This window comes from Octopus bimaculoides, chromosome 9 (assembly GCF_046866305.1).
Source record: "Octopus bimaculoides isolate indiv1 chromosome 9, ASM4686630v1, whole genome shotgun sequence".
NCBI lineage: Eukaryota > Metazoa > Mollusca > Cephalopoda > Octopoda > Octopodidae > Octopus > Octopus bimaculoides.
In genome coordinates this window covers 22,144,920-22,160,697 of record NC_142936.1, presented here as the reverse complement: position 1 = coordinate 22,160,697, position 15,778 = coordinate 22,144,920, and the positions used below count along the sequence as shown (strand labels likewise).

General features: G+C 37.5%; 1 protein-coding gene across 2 annotated transcripts in view; it reads right to left on the bottom strand.

Moving 5' to 3' along the window:
- Positions 1-6,415, bottom strand: part of LOC106868019 (transient receptor potential cation channel subfamily A member 1) — a 164,142-nt gene extending 157,727 nt beyond the window's left edge. Inside the window, exon 1 of one of the 2 annotated variants that reach the window (XR_016243073.1) lies at positions 6,195-6,322. Coding sequence is in view for 1 of the 2 variants with exons in the window: in XM_089357265.1 (XP_089213391.1) it covers positions 6,195-6,223 (29 nt within the window). In the remaining variant the exon portion in view is untranslated. Of the gene's footprint in view, positions 1-6,194 lie in introns of both variants that reach the window. The other variant, XM_089357265.1, reaches the window with a different exon arrangement.
- Between the last annotated feature and the right edge of the window lie 9,363 nt (positions 6,416-15,778).

The following is a 15,778-nucleotide window of genomic DNA, read 5'->3' as shown; positions in this document are numbered from 1 at the left end:
TCAGTACTCCACTGGTACTTAATTTATCGACCCCGAAAGGATGAAAGGCAAACTAAACCTCGGCGGAATTTGAACTCAGATCGTAAAGACGGACGAAATACCGCTGAGCATTTTGCTTGGTGTGCTACGATTCTGTCAGCTCGCCGTCTAAGAGATGTGATGGCCACAATGGGAAGGCCTTCACAGGTTTACTACTTTAAATAATGATTCATTTGACAAGTCGGTGGAGCTTGTTGTTGCTGCTGTTGTTCCAGTCGTGACCATCTCGTCTTTCTATATACATACATATCAAAAACTTTATTGTCCAATGTGTCCTTCATTATTTAAAACTGTGGGATGTGATTTGAGACAGACTTGACTGCTATTTTATAAACCACGTAAACTAGTTTATAAATAACAACTATTTATACATAACGCAATATTCCCTGTTATGTAGTGTTTATTTCTCTAAAACCTGAGAGAGTGCTATATTTAACTAGACAAAGTATTACACACACACACACACACACACACACACACACACACGTATACTTCGTTTCTGTATTTGGTTTGCAAGATTCTTTATAGGAAGGACTATATAAATTTTTTCATACATACATACATACATACATACATACATACATACATACATATGATTTGGGATAGAGAAGAGGAACTGTGCACGGTTGTGGAAATTAGTTGCTCAGCGGATGTTAATGTAAAGCTGAAGACCAGTGAAAAAGAGAACACCTATGTTGAACTACTGAGAAATCTGCAGTTACTCTATCCCTGTAATTATTGGGTCACTGGGATATGTAACACACTGCCTAAATACCAATCTTGAGAAATTAAGTTTCTCAAAACCAGAAAGGAGAAAGCTAATTCGAAGACTACAGATCCAATCCATCACTGGAACTGTTAAAATTTGTAAAACTTTCCAAAAATTTATCATTTTAATATATATGAGCATGTCTAGATATGTAACTATATGCATGAGAATACATACATAAAACATACAAATCTGCACATACATGCATACATACATACATACATACATACATACATACATACATACATACACACATACATACATTCATACAAAAAAAACCTGTTGTTGATGTTGAAATTCCAATGAAGGAGCCTTGGATTTAGGTTAGAAACCGGTTCTTTCTCTATTGGCAAGAAATCTTGAAATAAACTGAACAATGACATCTACATATACATACATACATACATACATACATACATACATACATACCCAGTGGGTGGGTTATAATCTACTGGTTGTGTGTCAGGTCAATTGTCATTGCTACTGGTAACGCGTAATCCAGTAGAACCTGTTTCATGGTTGGCTCGTCAGCGACTAATGCGACACTCCTATCAGACTAACTTGGTGACCCAGGAAAGATAAAAGCCAAATTTGCTAAAGGGTTGGGTAAATCCAGCACAAGGTCAACGGCTATCTAGCATTTCTGTGCACGAATATAAAAATATACGAGTTGGGGACCACTTCACAATAAAACCACTGAGTGTGATGCCCTCTCTCTGCTTGTAATCAGAACATCCACCGAGAACAAGCATGGGCAACCTTTTTCGAGAAGCGGGCTGCATGAGACACGGTTCATCTTCAAGTGGGCTGCACTACTAAAAAAGAAAAAAATCAAGGTCGCAGTTTGCTCACGACTGGTCTAGGATATTAAAAATTTAGATTTCGAACCCCCATTGCTTTGCGGGTAAGACTGTCATTGAACGACCGGAAAGTTTTGTAAAAGGTTGTTGTTGTTGGCACTCCGTCGCTTACGACGTCGAGTGTTCCAGTTGATCCGATCAACGGAACAGTCTGCTCGTGAAATTAACGTGCAAGTGGCTGAGCACTCCACCGACACGTGTACCCTTAACATAGTTCTCGGGGATATTGAGCGTGACACAGTGTGACAAGGCTGGCCCTTTGAATTACAGGCACAACAGAAACAGGAAGTAAGAGTGAGAGAAAGTTGTGGTGGAAGAGTACAACAGGGTTCGCCACCATCCCCTGCCGGCGCCTCGTGGAGCTTTAGGTGTTTTCGCTCAATAAACACTCAGAATGCCCGGTTTGGGAATCGAAACTGCGATCCTATGACCGCGAGTCCGCTGCCCTAACCACTGGGCCATTGCGCCTCCAATTGTGAAAGGCAGGGGTAGCAGAAATAAGCCTGACAGAAATATCAAAACAAAGCTCTACAAATCATTCCGTGTCAAACACTGTCAAGTCTCCAGCAACTTCTGAATCTTCTTTCATCTTCAACTGCCCTTGTTTTGTAGCTGATTTTAGATAATTTGAGACAAGAGTGTGTGGATGATGCTGCTCAAATTCTCCTCACTTAAAACTAGATCATGCGTAATTCATAATTTTGAGCACAACTGACGTGAGCTTCTTCAAGCCATTAACAAACGGCTGGCCTTTTGTTATAGTTCTTGGGGTACCACGAATGATTACGACAGTGAAATATCACTATCATCACCGCCATTTCCGCGGATTCCTTGAACTGAAGATGCGTAGCGGAAGTAGTTGAAGCTACACATCAGGGTCTACATGTGGCGGCGGCCCACGTTGAATCGCCGCGTAGTCGAGAGTAATGGTCTTCATTGATCGCAGACGAACGAACACAGCAATTGATTGAAAATATCTCAGTGTGCTACTGTTACTTATTTTATCAACTCTGAAGTGTAAAGGGTAAACTCAACACTAGCATAGGTTAAAATTTAGAACAGGGATCTAAGAAGGCGTGATTCTACTCGAGTGAAGGTAGGAATTCTTATTACTAGACAAGCTTTTAACTATGCTTTATGCACCGTAATTATAATGGAGAAGTTTTATTTTATTAATTTTAACGGCTAAGGCGGTGAGCTGGCAGAAACGTTAGCACGCCGGGCGAAATGCTTAGCGGTATTTCGTGTCTTTACGTTCTGCGTTCAAATTCCGCCGAGGTCAACTTTGCCTTTCATCCTTTCGGAGTCGATAAATTAAGTACCAGTTGCGTACTGGGGCCGATCTAATCGATGGCCTCCTCCCCCAATATTTCGGGCTTTGTGCCTAGAGTAGAAAAGAATAATTTTAAGGGCTTAGTCAGAAAAAGAGAGCAGCGCCCTTGACTTTTTTCAGATACTTTCAAGCTTCAGAGAGTAAGGCAGCGAGTTAATTCTTAGACCGAAGACTAGGCTGCAACAAAGTGGAATTCACTGAAGAAAAGAACCAGTTGGAGGGGGAGTTTGAACTGGATGACAAATCAGGTCTACCACTCAAGAATAGGATAGGCAATGAAAATAAGACTAATGTATAATAATAATAATAATAATAATAATAATAACAATAACAATAATAATAATAATAATAATAACAACAACAACAACAATAGACACCCAGAAATGCAAATTCTGTAGAAAGAGTGTGGAAAATGTGACCCACTTGTTAAGTGGATGTGAGAGCCTTGCACAAAAAGAATACAAGCACTGCCATGATAATGTGTGTGTATCTTCATTGGGTCTTATGCCGTAAATACCATTATGAAGTAACAGAGAACTGGTATGAGCATGTACCAAGTAAAGTTATTCAGGAAGATGGAAAAGTAACGATACTCTGGGGCTATGGTTTTCAGACGAATCGTGTAATCGTACACCGTCGGCCGGATATTGTCATATAGAATAAGAGAGACAAATAGTGTCAGATTATTGATGTAGCCATACCAAATGGCATAAATGTTGTGAGTAAAGAGGTTGAAACAAAATCACCAAGTACTCCGAATTGAAAGTGGAAATGGCAAGACTGAATGGAATGCGAGAGGGTAATGTAAAAGTGATACCGGTGGTGATCGGAGCGTTGGATTGAATCCCATTGAAACATCAAGACTTCTTAAGGCAACTGGAAATCCCATACAAGATTTATGTCTTGCAAATAGCAGCCTTATTGGGCACAGCGCACATCTTAAGGAAAGTATTATCTGTCTGAAGTCCTTGTTGTGACTTGACAGATGACTAAAGACTCCGGTGCATTTTTAACTACACTGTGTTACGAAGGAATAATAATAATCATAATAATAATAATAATAATAATAATAATAATGGGGAAACTACACATTGTGGTAATTGAGAAAGAAAGCAAACGATGCTGGGTCATAGATATAACATGCCCAGCTGATAACAAAGTATGCGATAAAGAAGAAAGAAAAGTCGATAGATATAACAGGTTAGCTTGGGAGGTTAAGCAATTGTGGTCGATGAAAAAGTGGTAGTAGTACCATTAATTGTCGGAGCCTTGGAGACAGTGAGTAAAAATCTTGAGAAGTACATGGAACAAATAGGGGCTGCAATAATGGTGGAGCACTTGCAGAAAACAGCACTGCTTAGGACCACTCGAATACTCCGGATGGTGCTCGAAAAATAAGAGGTATTACCTTAGTTCACTGGTAGTGAACAGCTGACACTGTAGTTCATCTCCAGCGTTAGAAGTTGTGCAGAGACAATAAATAAATAAATAAATAATAATAATAATAATAATAATGATAATGATAATAACAACAATCCTTTCTACTGGGAGCACAAAGCCTCAAATTTGGGGAAAAGGATTAAGTCGATTACATCGACCTCAGTGCGTAACTGGTACTTATTTCATCGACCCCGAAAGGATGAAAAGTAAAGTCGACCACGACAGAATCTGAACTCAGAACATAGCGACGGGTGAAATACTGCTAAGCATTTCGTCCAGCGTGCTAACACTTCTGCCAGCTCGCCGCCTTAATAATAATAATAATAATGATAATTTCAAATTTTTCCACAAGGGCAGCCATTTTGGGGGAGGGGATGCGTCGATTACATCGATCTCAGTGTGTAACTGATACTTCATTTATTGACCCCGAAAGGATAAAAGGCAAAGTCGACTTCGGCGGAATTTGAACTCAGAACGTTGCGATAGGCGAAATACCGCTAAGCATTTCGTCCAGCGCGCTAACGATTCTGCCAGATCGCCGCCTTCGAATAATAACCATAATAATAATAATAATAATAATAATAATAATAATCCTTTCTACTATAGGCACACGGCCTGGATTTTGTGGGGAGGGGGACAGTCTATCACATCGACCCCAGTACTCAACTTTTACTTAATTTATCGACCCCGAATGGATGAAAAGCAAAGTTGACCTCGGCGGAATTTGAACTCAGAACGTAAGCGCGCTAACGATTCAGCGAGATCGCCGCCTTCATATAATAATAATAATAATAATAATAATAATAATAATAATAATAATAATAATAATTTTTTTACAGTAAGCACAATGACTGAAATTTGGGGGTGGAGAAGGGGACAGTCGATTACAGCATCTTGGGTACTTGACCGATATTTTTTTTTCCGAATTCGGAGGGATGAAAGGCAAAGTTGACGCCAGCAGAATTTAAACTCAACGAAATGAACCAGAAAAAACACTGCAAAGGATTTCTCCCAATCGCTCTTATGACTGTTCCAGCTCGCTACCCTAATAATAGTAATAGTATTAATAACAATAATAATAACAATGAAGGCGCATGACTAAGTGGTTAGCACATCGAGTTCACAGTTTTGAGTTTATGAGTTCGATTCCCTGACCGGCTGTGTGTTGTATCCTTGAGCAAGACATTTTTTTTTTTACGTTGTTCCAGTTCTGTAGAAATGAGTTATGATGTCGCTGGTGCCAAGCTGCTGGTCTTCCATAAACAACCTTGCCCGAACTTGTGCCTCGGAGGTGAACCTTCTAGGTGCAATCCCACGGTCATTCATGACCGAAGGGGTCTTTACCCTTTTTAATAATAACAACGATGATATGGACACTGATGGCATCAATGACGATGATGATGATGATGATGATGACGACGACAGTTTTTTTTTGCCTGGGGGCATTGACCAAAGGGGAGGTTGCACCGACAATTTACAATGTGTGGGTGAGATTAAGTTTACATAAAATCGATTGAAGAAAAAGAAAGGGAAATGAAATTAAAAATATCTAATTTGTAAATTTAAATTTCCTTACGAAACAATCTTAAAAAATGCAAAAATTAAATCGTACCACAAAAAAAAAAGGAAGTAAAAACTTCAACTTTCCAAGAAAATGTCCCGATTATCATCAGCCCATTCATAAGAAAAGCTGAAAAAAAAAAAACCTAGAACCGATTAAAGAGAAATTATTGGAATTAAAGAACGACCTAACTGTATAAGTTCTTCACAACAGCTTATCATCTCTCGCAAGCAACCTGCACATCAAACAGTTATCCTGATGTCATTGACCAGATACTCAAAATCCTGCGCTTTTTTTACCATCTATGTATTTTTGTGAAGGTAGTTTTTCTTCATTTCTCAAAGTCAGATCAAAGGTAAACAACCGTTTGGTTTCTGAAAATGATGTATATTGTGCAGCCAATAGTAAACTATATCGTAGCCACCAAATATATTTTAAGATCATTGGCAAGCATTTTAAATCAATATAAGTGTAACATCAGTGTTTGTTAGGATGGTTTTTTTAAAAATTTGTTTTCTGCTAGATTGCATTTTTTAAAAAGCTAAATTGAATTTTTCAAGTTTACTATTTGATTTTATTTAATGTGTGTTTCATGTTTGATTTGTTTTATTTAATTTTATTGATTTCTATGCCAAGCAGCCCATCAAAACGTTCAGTAAAGCAGAGAAACCAGCTGAGAATACCTGTTATAACTCTTACGAATAAACAGCAGCTAAGAAAAATTACTCTTAAAGATCAACATAAATTAAGAAAAGCTATAATCAATAAAAATAAAACAGGAATTTGACATCATGACAATAATATTTAGTTATTTTAGTGAGTTAAACGATTTTCTATACGTTTGCATAACCACAATAAAAGAAAATGTAGGTTTAAATAAACAATGTACGGTTACAAAAGATAAGAGCCAATGACGTAAAGTAGGCGACAGGAAAGGTAAACTAATATGCAGCATAGAGACACAATGCAATGAAGGAAAATGACAGTAGATAAATCTAGAAAAAATATGAAACATGTATATCATTTTTGATAAGTAAGTATTATATAAAACATTGAACAAACACAACTCCAAACACTTATTTTTAATACGAAAACACATCTGTCGTACATAATTGGTTTAAGGGATATAATATTAGGGGAAAGTGGCTCTCTCCAAAGTATGCAATTGGAAACAAACCCCCAAAACGTCTATAGAACAATAAGCGGTAATGATATGGAAGCAGATAAGATACCCATTAAAGAACGATTTAAAGTATTTTGGAAACGCACTTTTTGATCAAGCTACACTAAACGTATCAGTTGGTCAAAGGTCTGCGTGTCTACAGGAAAAACTGGAAGAAAAAATATCACTTCAACGCAGTGCAGTATCTAAATCTGCTTTCAAATCCAGTTTCCAAATCTGCTTTAGACAGATTTGGAAACTGGATGTTCTCCCAAAGACTTGAGTTTAATTACATTCACCTAAAATGTTAACCCAAGATTGCAGCGAAAATACCTGTTCTACATTTTATGGTCTGGGTCGGGAAAAGGCAAACGTGCACATGATCTTCGTAAATCATATGCACGGTTGCTAACAAGATATATTTAATTTGTGTGACACTTATGAAGTTGATTGATATTCATCGGGAACAGTTGCAAGTCGACGTATGTAGGACCACAGTTCCAGGCGATTGAAGTTCTAGGATGGAAGGAGTGGACAAAGTGATCTGTGCGGGAATTAGAAGGGAGATACAATTTGAATGATAAAAAGAGAAGAGACGGTTGTGAGTACAAAGCTAAGGTAGAGATGGTACGTAACTAGATAACTATAATGAGAAGTAGTGGCATATGGTGATTGTTGTCATTGGGTGTGCTGCCACACTGACCATACAATGATTAACATTAGCATTACACAAATTAGGCATACAAGCTGTGTATTTCTATTCAAAATGCAGGATCTAAAATGTAAATAGGGTAAACTTAATTCAATTGAGACACAGGTGTATGGCACTAATTGGGATACAAGTACATGGCACAGGTATATTTCACTGAATTAATAATACTCTATAAACTGTAAAGTGGAGGCGCAATGGCCCAGTGGTTAGGGCAGCGGACTCGTGGTCATAGGATCGCGGTTTCGATTCCCAGACCGGGCGTTGTGAGTGTTTATTGAGCGAAAACACCTAAAGCTCCACGAGGCTCTGACAGGGGATGGTGGCGAACCCTGCTGTACTCTTTCACCACAACTTTCTCTCACTCTTACTTCCTGTTTCTATTGTGCCTGTAATTCAAAGGGTCAGCCTTGTCACACTGTGTCACGCTGAATATCTCCGAGAACTACGTTAAGGGTACACGTGTCTGTGGAGTGCTCAGCCACTTGCACGTTAATTTCACGAGCAGGCTGTTCCGTTGGTCGAAAAAAAAAAAGATCAACTGGAACCCTCGACGTCGTAAGCGACGGAGTGCCAACAACAATAAACTGTAAGCATTCTAAAATAAGCCATAATTTTCTTATGCGCTCACACTGAAAAATAAGAAACCATATAATTTTACTTATTTAAATTACTTATATGTAAGTTCTGTTCTTCTTTGAGACGCAAAATGTTCGATAAACTCATCGTACAATAAATCATTTTGTTATTAGCTTTGAAAACAAATTAAGATCAAAGTTATATGGTGATATTGTAAAAAAAAATCAGTTTTAGTTTAAGAATTTTAAATTAATTTAAACGTACAATTTTTCACCACGAAAACGAACATGCAACCGTACTGTCAAAGCGGTCGCATACCCCTCATCATTAATCTTTTGCTATCCTATTATCCTACGATACGCCTGGTACCATATTTTGCTACAATGCGCTGTGAGGTGTGCAGTGTTATTTCAAAACACCCGCCGCAAAATTTCAAGCAGAAGAATAACAAAGTTTTCTATTATGATTTGTGATTAAATTAATGAGTAAGGTTAATATTTATAATGAATTTGCCATTTTCGATGGGCGTGTAGTGTACACCTAGCGCACCCGGAATGTATGCCCCTGATGAGAAGCGACCGTTGTCAGTGGTGAACGAATATTTGCCAATATAGCAAAACACAGTAAACTAGACCTCGCGCCTCAAGAACCCTAGTTTCTACTACTTCATTTTTTCTCCCTGTAATCTAGCATCCAGCACAAAGATGCACTGCATAAATCCTTTCTTTACGGAACACGCACCACTTTCACAACCTTCCTCCTCTGTCTTTCAATAGAGCCGAAAAGATGCAACACTAGAAACCGCATCATGACAACATTTTGTAGTAAAGAAGTTTGCTTCCCAACTTCATGGCTCCAGGTTCAGTCTCACTGAGTGGGCAAATGTCTTCTGCTATAGCCTCGAGCTGACCAATGCCTTGTGAGTGGATTTGGTAGACGGAAACTGAGAGAAGCCCGTCGTATTATGTGTGTGTGTGTGTGTGTGTGTGTGTGTGTGTGTGTGTGTGTGTGTGTGTGTGTGTGTGTGTGTGTGTGTATTTGTGCGTGTCTTTGTGTATGTGTTCGTCCCTTCCACCACTTGACAACCGGTGTTGGTATGCTTACCTGCTCATAACTTAGCGGTTCGGCAAAAGATATTGATAGAAAAAGTACCAGGCTTTACAAAATAATATATACTGGGGTCGATTCGTTCAACTAAAAATTCTTCAAGGTGGTGCCCCAGAATGGCCGCAATCTAATAACTGAAACAAGTAAAAGATATAAGACAAAACTCGCTAGTTATAGATTTTAGGTGACATCGTGCCATCATAAGGTCTTTCAAAGACAACAATATTGAGGGTCACTGGAATATTCCGGAATTTACATCGTCATCGGCTCTTAAAGTGCAGGCAGTACAAAGGCAATCTTCAGGACTATGAGCTAAAATCTCTTGCTTGGACAATCCTGAAAGACACCTACCTCTGTTGTCAATAATTTTACACCAGATGTCTTGCTTTAAGTACGAGAATTTTCGCGTAGAGCTATCGTAAGACAGAATGATGTAATTTTTTTTTAATTGAATAGCAGTAGGTATAACTAAGTTTTTATTATAACTAGGTTCATAGAATTTCATCAGCAATTTATATTCACTCAAGAATATAGTAAGCATAGCTTCAAGGAAATGTATCGTTAACTATACCATTTTATAAACACTTTTATGAAAGTTTCAAGTTAATTAAAATAAACATACTGCCAGGCGTTGTTACTTTACATTCCGTCAGAGAAAACTTAAAACATGTTTACTAATTATGGCCATATACATGGATAAATAAAGCGTAAGAAAGAAGTTTTCTGGTAAATGACCAGACTTTAGAACATCCTGTTTGGAAAAGTATTCTTTTCCTGTAGGGTGTTTACGAAAATATATCTTACCAACACACACACACACACACACACACACACACACACATGTGTGAGAGTGTGTGCGTGCGTGTGAATATATATTTATATATATAAATATACATATTCTTATCTTTTATTTTTTACTTGTTTCAGTCATTTGACTACGGCCATGCTGGAGCATCACCTTGAGTCGGACAAATCGACCCCAGGACTTATTCTTTGTAAGCCTAATACTTATTCTACCGGTCACTTTTGTCAAACCACTAAGTTTCGGGGACGTAAACACACCAACATCGGCTGTCAAGCGATGGTGGGGGGACAAACACAGACACATTCAAATAAATAAATAAATATATATATATGTATATATATATATATATATATATATATATATGATGCGCTTCTTTCAGTTTCCGCCTACCAAATCAACTCACAAGACTTTGGTGAGCACTTACTCAAGAAGACACTTATCCAAGATGCCGCGCAGTGGGACTGAACCCAGAACTATGTGGTGGGGAAGCAAGCTTCTTACTACACTTCGTTTTTGTATCTGGTTTGCAAGATTCTTTGTGTGTTGAAACAAATTTTGCTGTGTCTGGGGAAAGTCATACTATTTTAATGTCTAACACGCTCACCGGTTCAATTTCCACTCCTTTCTTCTTCTTCTTCTTCTTCTTCTGATTATTATTATTATTATTATTATTATTATCATTATTATTATTATTATTATTATTATTATTATTATTATTATTATTATTGTAGAGAGCTGGCAGAATCGTTGGCACGCCGGGCGAAACGCTTAGCGGCATTTCGTCTGGCGCTACGATCTGAGTTCAAATTCAACCGAGGTCAACTTTGCCTTTCATCCTTTCGGGGTCGATGAAATAAATACCAGTTGAACACTGGAGTTGATGTAAATAACTCATCCCCTCCTCCGAAATTGCTACCCTTGTGGCAAAATTTGAAACCATTATTATTATTATCGCTGTGTCTTCCAAAATTTTCGTTGCTTTTGCCACCTTGTCAATGGATGTACATCCAATTTTGGAAGACAAATATATATATATATATATATATATATATATATATATATATATATATATATATATTAATAATAATAATAATAATAATAATAATAATAATAATAATACTGGCTCTCATGGCTTCTGACCTTAATTGATTGGAAGTGTTATTATGTACATTGTTTTGTCTTGGTATAAAAAGATGGGCTACAGCAAGTATTCTGCTCAATACCACCTGATGAAAATTCTAACTGGGCCCCACCTGCGAGGTCATGCGCTGTTTATTTTGATATGAGATCACCATGTCGCGCACATATGGTTGTGATGCATGTGCCTGGTGTACCCTTATCAGACGGGTAGTCATGATGGGTATAATGGGCTTCGTATATTTTACCCCAATGTCACTTTGATGGCATGCACTGCTCTCTCACTCAATAATAATAATAATAATAATAAATGAGTTGAAATTGATGTATTTGATATTAAGGCAGTTTGACTCTCCCTTGACACACCAATGTGTGTGTGTGTGTGTGTGTGTGTGTAAGATATATCTTTGTGAACACCCAACAGGAAGAGAATATTTTTGCAAACAGTATATTCTAAAGCCTGGACATTTACCAGAACTTTATGCTTTAGCTATCCATATCTATGATCATCATTACTAAACGCGTTTAAATTTTTTTTTTTTCTGGCAAAATGTAAAGTAACAGCGCCTGGCAATATGTTTATTTTTATTAACTTGAAACTTTCATAAAAGTGTTTATCAAATGGTATGGCTAAGGTTACATGTCTTTGAAGCTGTTTATTATATATATCCTTGAGACAGGAATATAAACTACTAATGTATATATATGTGTGTGTGTGTATGTGTGTGTGTGTATGTGTGTGTGTGTGTTTTCTTTGTATCGTCTATCTGTATGTTTTGTCCCTTTCGTGTATCACCTAACTGTCTGGATGTTTTGCGTCCTTGTCCCATTTTGTATTATTTATACATATACATACATGCATATATATACATACATACATACATACATACATACATACATACATACATACATATATATATATATATATATATATATATATATATATATATATATATATATATATATATATATATATATATATATATACATATATATATATATATATACATATAGATAGATAGATCGATAGATAGATAGATAGATAGATAGATAGATAGATAGATAGAGAGAGAGAGAGAGGGAGAGAGAGAGATAGACAGACAGATGGATGGATGGATGGATTGATAGATAGATATGTATATATTTACGCATACCTACATACATACATACATACATACACACTCACATACATACAAACATACATATATACATACGTACGTACATACATACATACATACATACATACATACATACATACATATATACACACATACATACATACATACATACATACATACACTACCCTGTTGTTGATATTGAAATTCCAGTGAAGGAACCTTGGATTTAGGTTAGAAACCGCCTCTTTCTCTGTTGGTAAGAAATTTTGAAATCAAACTGAATTATGTCATACATATATGATGTGATGGCCGTCCACTCGTGACCGAGGAAGACCATTGCTGACCTTCAGGAACATTGTTCGCTCAAGGACTAACTTATATTTTGCATTTGCGGCTCCGTTGGTGGCTAATGAGCCCTGCTCTTCACAAGCATACACGACTGCAAACATTGCAGACCAAGCTTTCCCCATTCACTACACCAGCAGTGCGCTTTCGAACAGCCCACTTAAATTCTTCATGCTGAATATGTGCTCTCTCAAAAGTGTCGATCCCTTCCTTAACCTGCTTCCTGCATCCGTGGCGATGACAGGCATTGTTCTCCCAGTCAGTCTCCTGCATATCACAGGCCTTTAATGAGGACTTGACAGAGTCCTTAAATTGCAACCTTGGTTTCTGACGGGTTCTTTTTCCATTCACAAGTTCCCTATATAGCATCTGTTTAGGGATCCTGCTATCCTTCATTCTAATAAAGTGTCCAGTCCAACGTAACCGGTGTTTGTGCACCATCACCTGGGACCTGTGTGTCGGGAGTTTTTAAGGTCCAGCCAACATTCAGAATGCGTCTGAGACATCTCTGATGAAAGCCTTCAAGGACCCTTACATGACGTTTGTAAAGGGTATGACATACATACATACATACATACATACATACATACATACATACATACATACATACATACAGTCTGGGATAGAATAAGAAAAATTAAATCACCTACAGTGGAAGTTGACAATATTAAGAGAAATGGATCAAAATGGTAATGGTGGAACTTGAAAATTGAACAGCCACCAAGATAATGCACAATCGTCCCGATATCGTTGTGTGATACCATAAAGAGAAGTTATGTTCTGTTGTGGAAATCAGCGGCCCCCTGAACACCAATGTAGTTGGGAAAATCCGAGAGAACGAGTATATTTATGGGCCATTGATAAGGAGTTTACAAATCCTGAAACCATGATATACTTTCAGTGTCTAATATTGCAGCCAGAGGATACATACCAACCCGTCTTGAGCAAAGTATGGCTAAACTTAGGTTGTTGGGGAGAGAACGCAAATCCTTAATTCATATACTATAAATGATCACAATATCTGGGAATATAAAAATCCGCAAGACCTTAAGATTTAAAGGATGACAGTTTAAAACATATTTTCCTTCACAAGCTGGCTACCTAGCAGGTGACCGGTCAAAATTTATTCTAAATTAAAAAGAGATTGGGAACATATATACATACGTACGTACATACATACATACATACATACATACATACATGCATGCATACATACATACATACATACATGGTGATTGCTGCTTCTTTTCAGAATAGTTACCATCTGTCCTAAAGCTATCGATGAAACATCCGGCTGTGGGCCCCGTAAGTGGCTCTTAAGCCCGGATGCAGAGCTACATGTGTTGTCACAAATATGACGCTGAAAACGAATATTGTGTCCCAAATCATATTAATGATAAGAATTACAGTATCTGGTCAGACTACTTTGAGAATTAGAAATTTTTCTACAGACGTGATAAACATAATGTGGCCTTTGCGCTTAAAGAGCATCATAGTCAGCCTATGTCTACCTTACTATATGCGATTTTGGTGATATGCATTGAGCGCTTGTCATCATCTTTTAAAAGGATTTTTACATGCTATTGTGCACCATACCCGATGAACTCAACACCACGGGAAAGAGATACAGATGTGAGCGGCAAGGTCAGCCTTATTTACTGAAATACTGAGCACCAGACTGGAACAGACAACATAGCAGTGCCCCAGTAGGTCCACTGCAGGATCGTTGAAACGGGTGAAAGAAGCGCATGCGTGCGTGCATGTATGTGCATGCGCGCGTTTGTGTGTGTTTGTGTGAGCGTGTGTGTGTGTAACTACGCACACGGACACTTAGATATACATCTCTCCCTTCTCTTTCTCTCTCTCTCTCTCTCTCCATCTCTCTCTGCATATATATATATATATATATATATATATATATATATGTATATATATTAATATTTCCGTCATATCAATATTAATTAGCTAATGCGTAAAATAAAAATCGATGAAACATTTGACGCCTGTGATGAGGAACAATTTAATCGAAATGATTTATATTTTGTCATTGTAATGATTAGATTGGAGCGATTATGTAGTTTAGGTCCAATTAATTAATATTAATTTCTTTGAACTCTTCTGGGAGTGTCACTGGCATCCATTGTAAGTACAGCGTTCGTCTCTTTCAAATGACAATAGCTTTACACAAAATGTATCAATGGATGACTGCTGTCTATCACTGCTGGTAATTACTGAGGGCGTTAGCTATGAATATACCTTCTACCTATGCAGCTTTAAGACTTGTCAACCTGGATTGACAGGTGACAGGTTTGGTATTCCGTCTTTTTTCTTAAATTAATATCCATACGCTTCTATATAATATTGAAACAACTGAAGAAGCTCTGCTTTTTTTTTTTTTTTTGTTAGTGTTGTTATTGTTGTTATGCTTCAAGTCTTTGATATAGCAATAACTATATCTCATCTTCTTGTATGGCCACAACAACAATATCCCAACGATTCCCCATTTAAAAAAAAAAAAAAAAGTAAGTGTGTTTTCTGAGAGAAATATAACTGATACAGTAGAATCTCGCAGTACGAGTGCACCATTGTACGCGTAATTTGCTGTAGGAGCCGAGGCTCGTACGAGTTTCATACAAGCGACCGCTAAGTCGGCGCTGAGCTCGCACACGCTCTCATAACAAGCGCAGCCTCCGCTCTCTCATTTCAGGTGTTCATCTCGTTATGGCAGCATCTCTGTTGTGTTTTTCCCAGTGTTTTTTTTTTTTTAGTTTTGTGCGTTTTTTTGCTATCATTTTATATTTAGTTGTGTTAGCC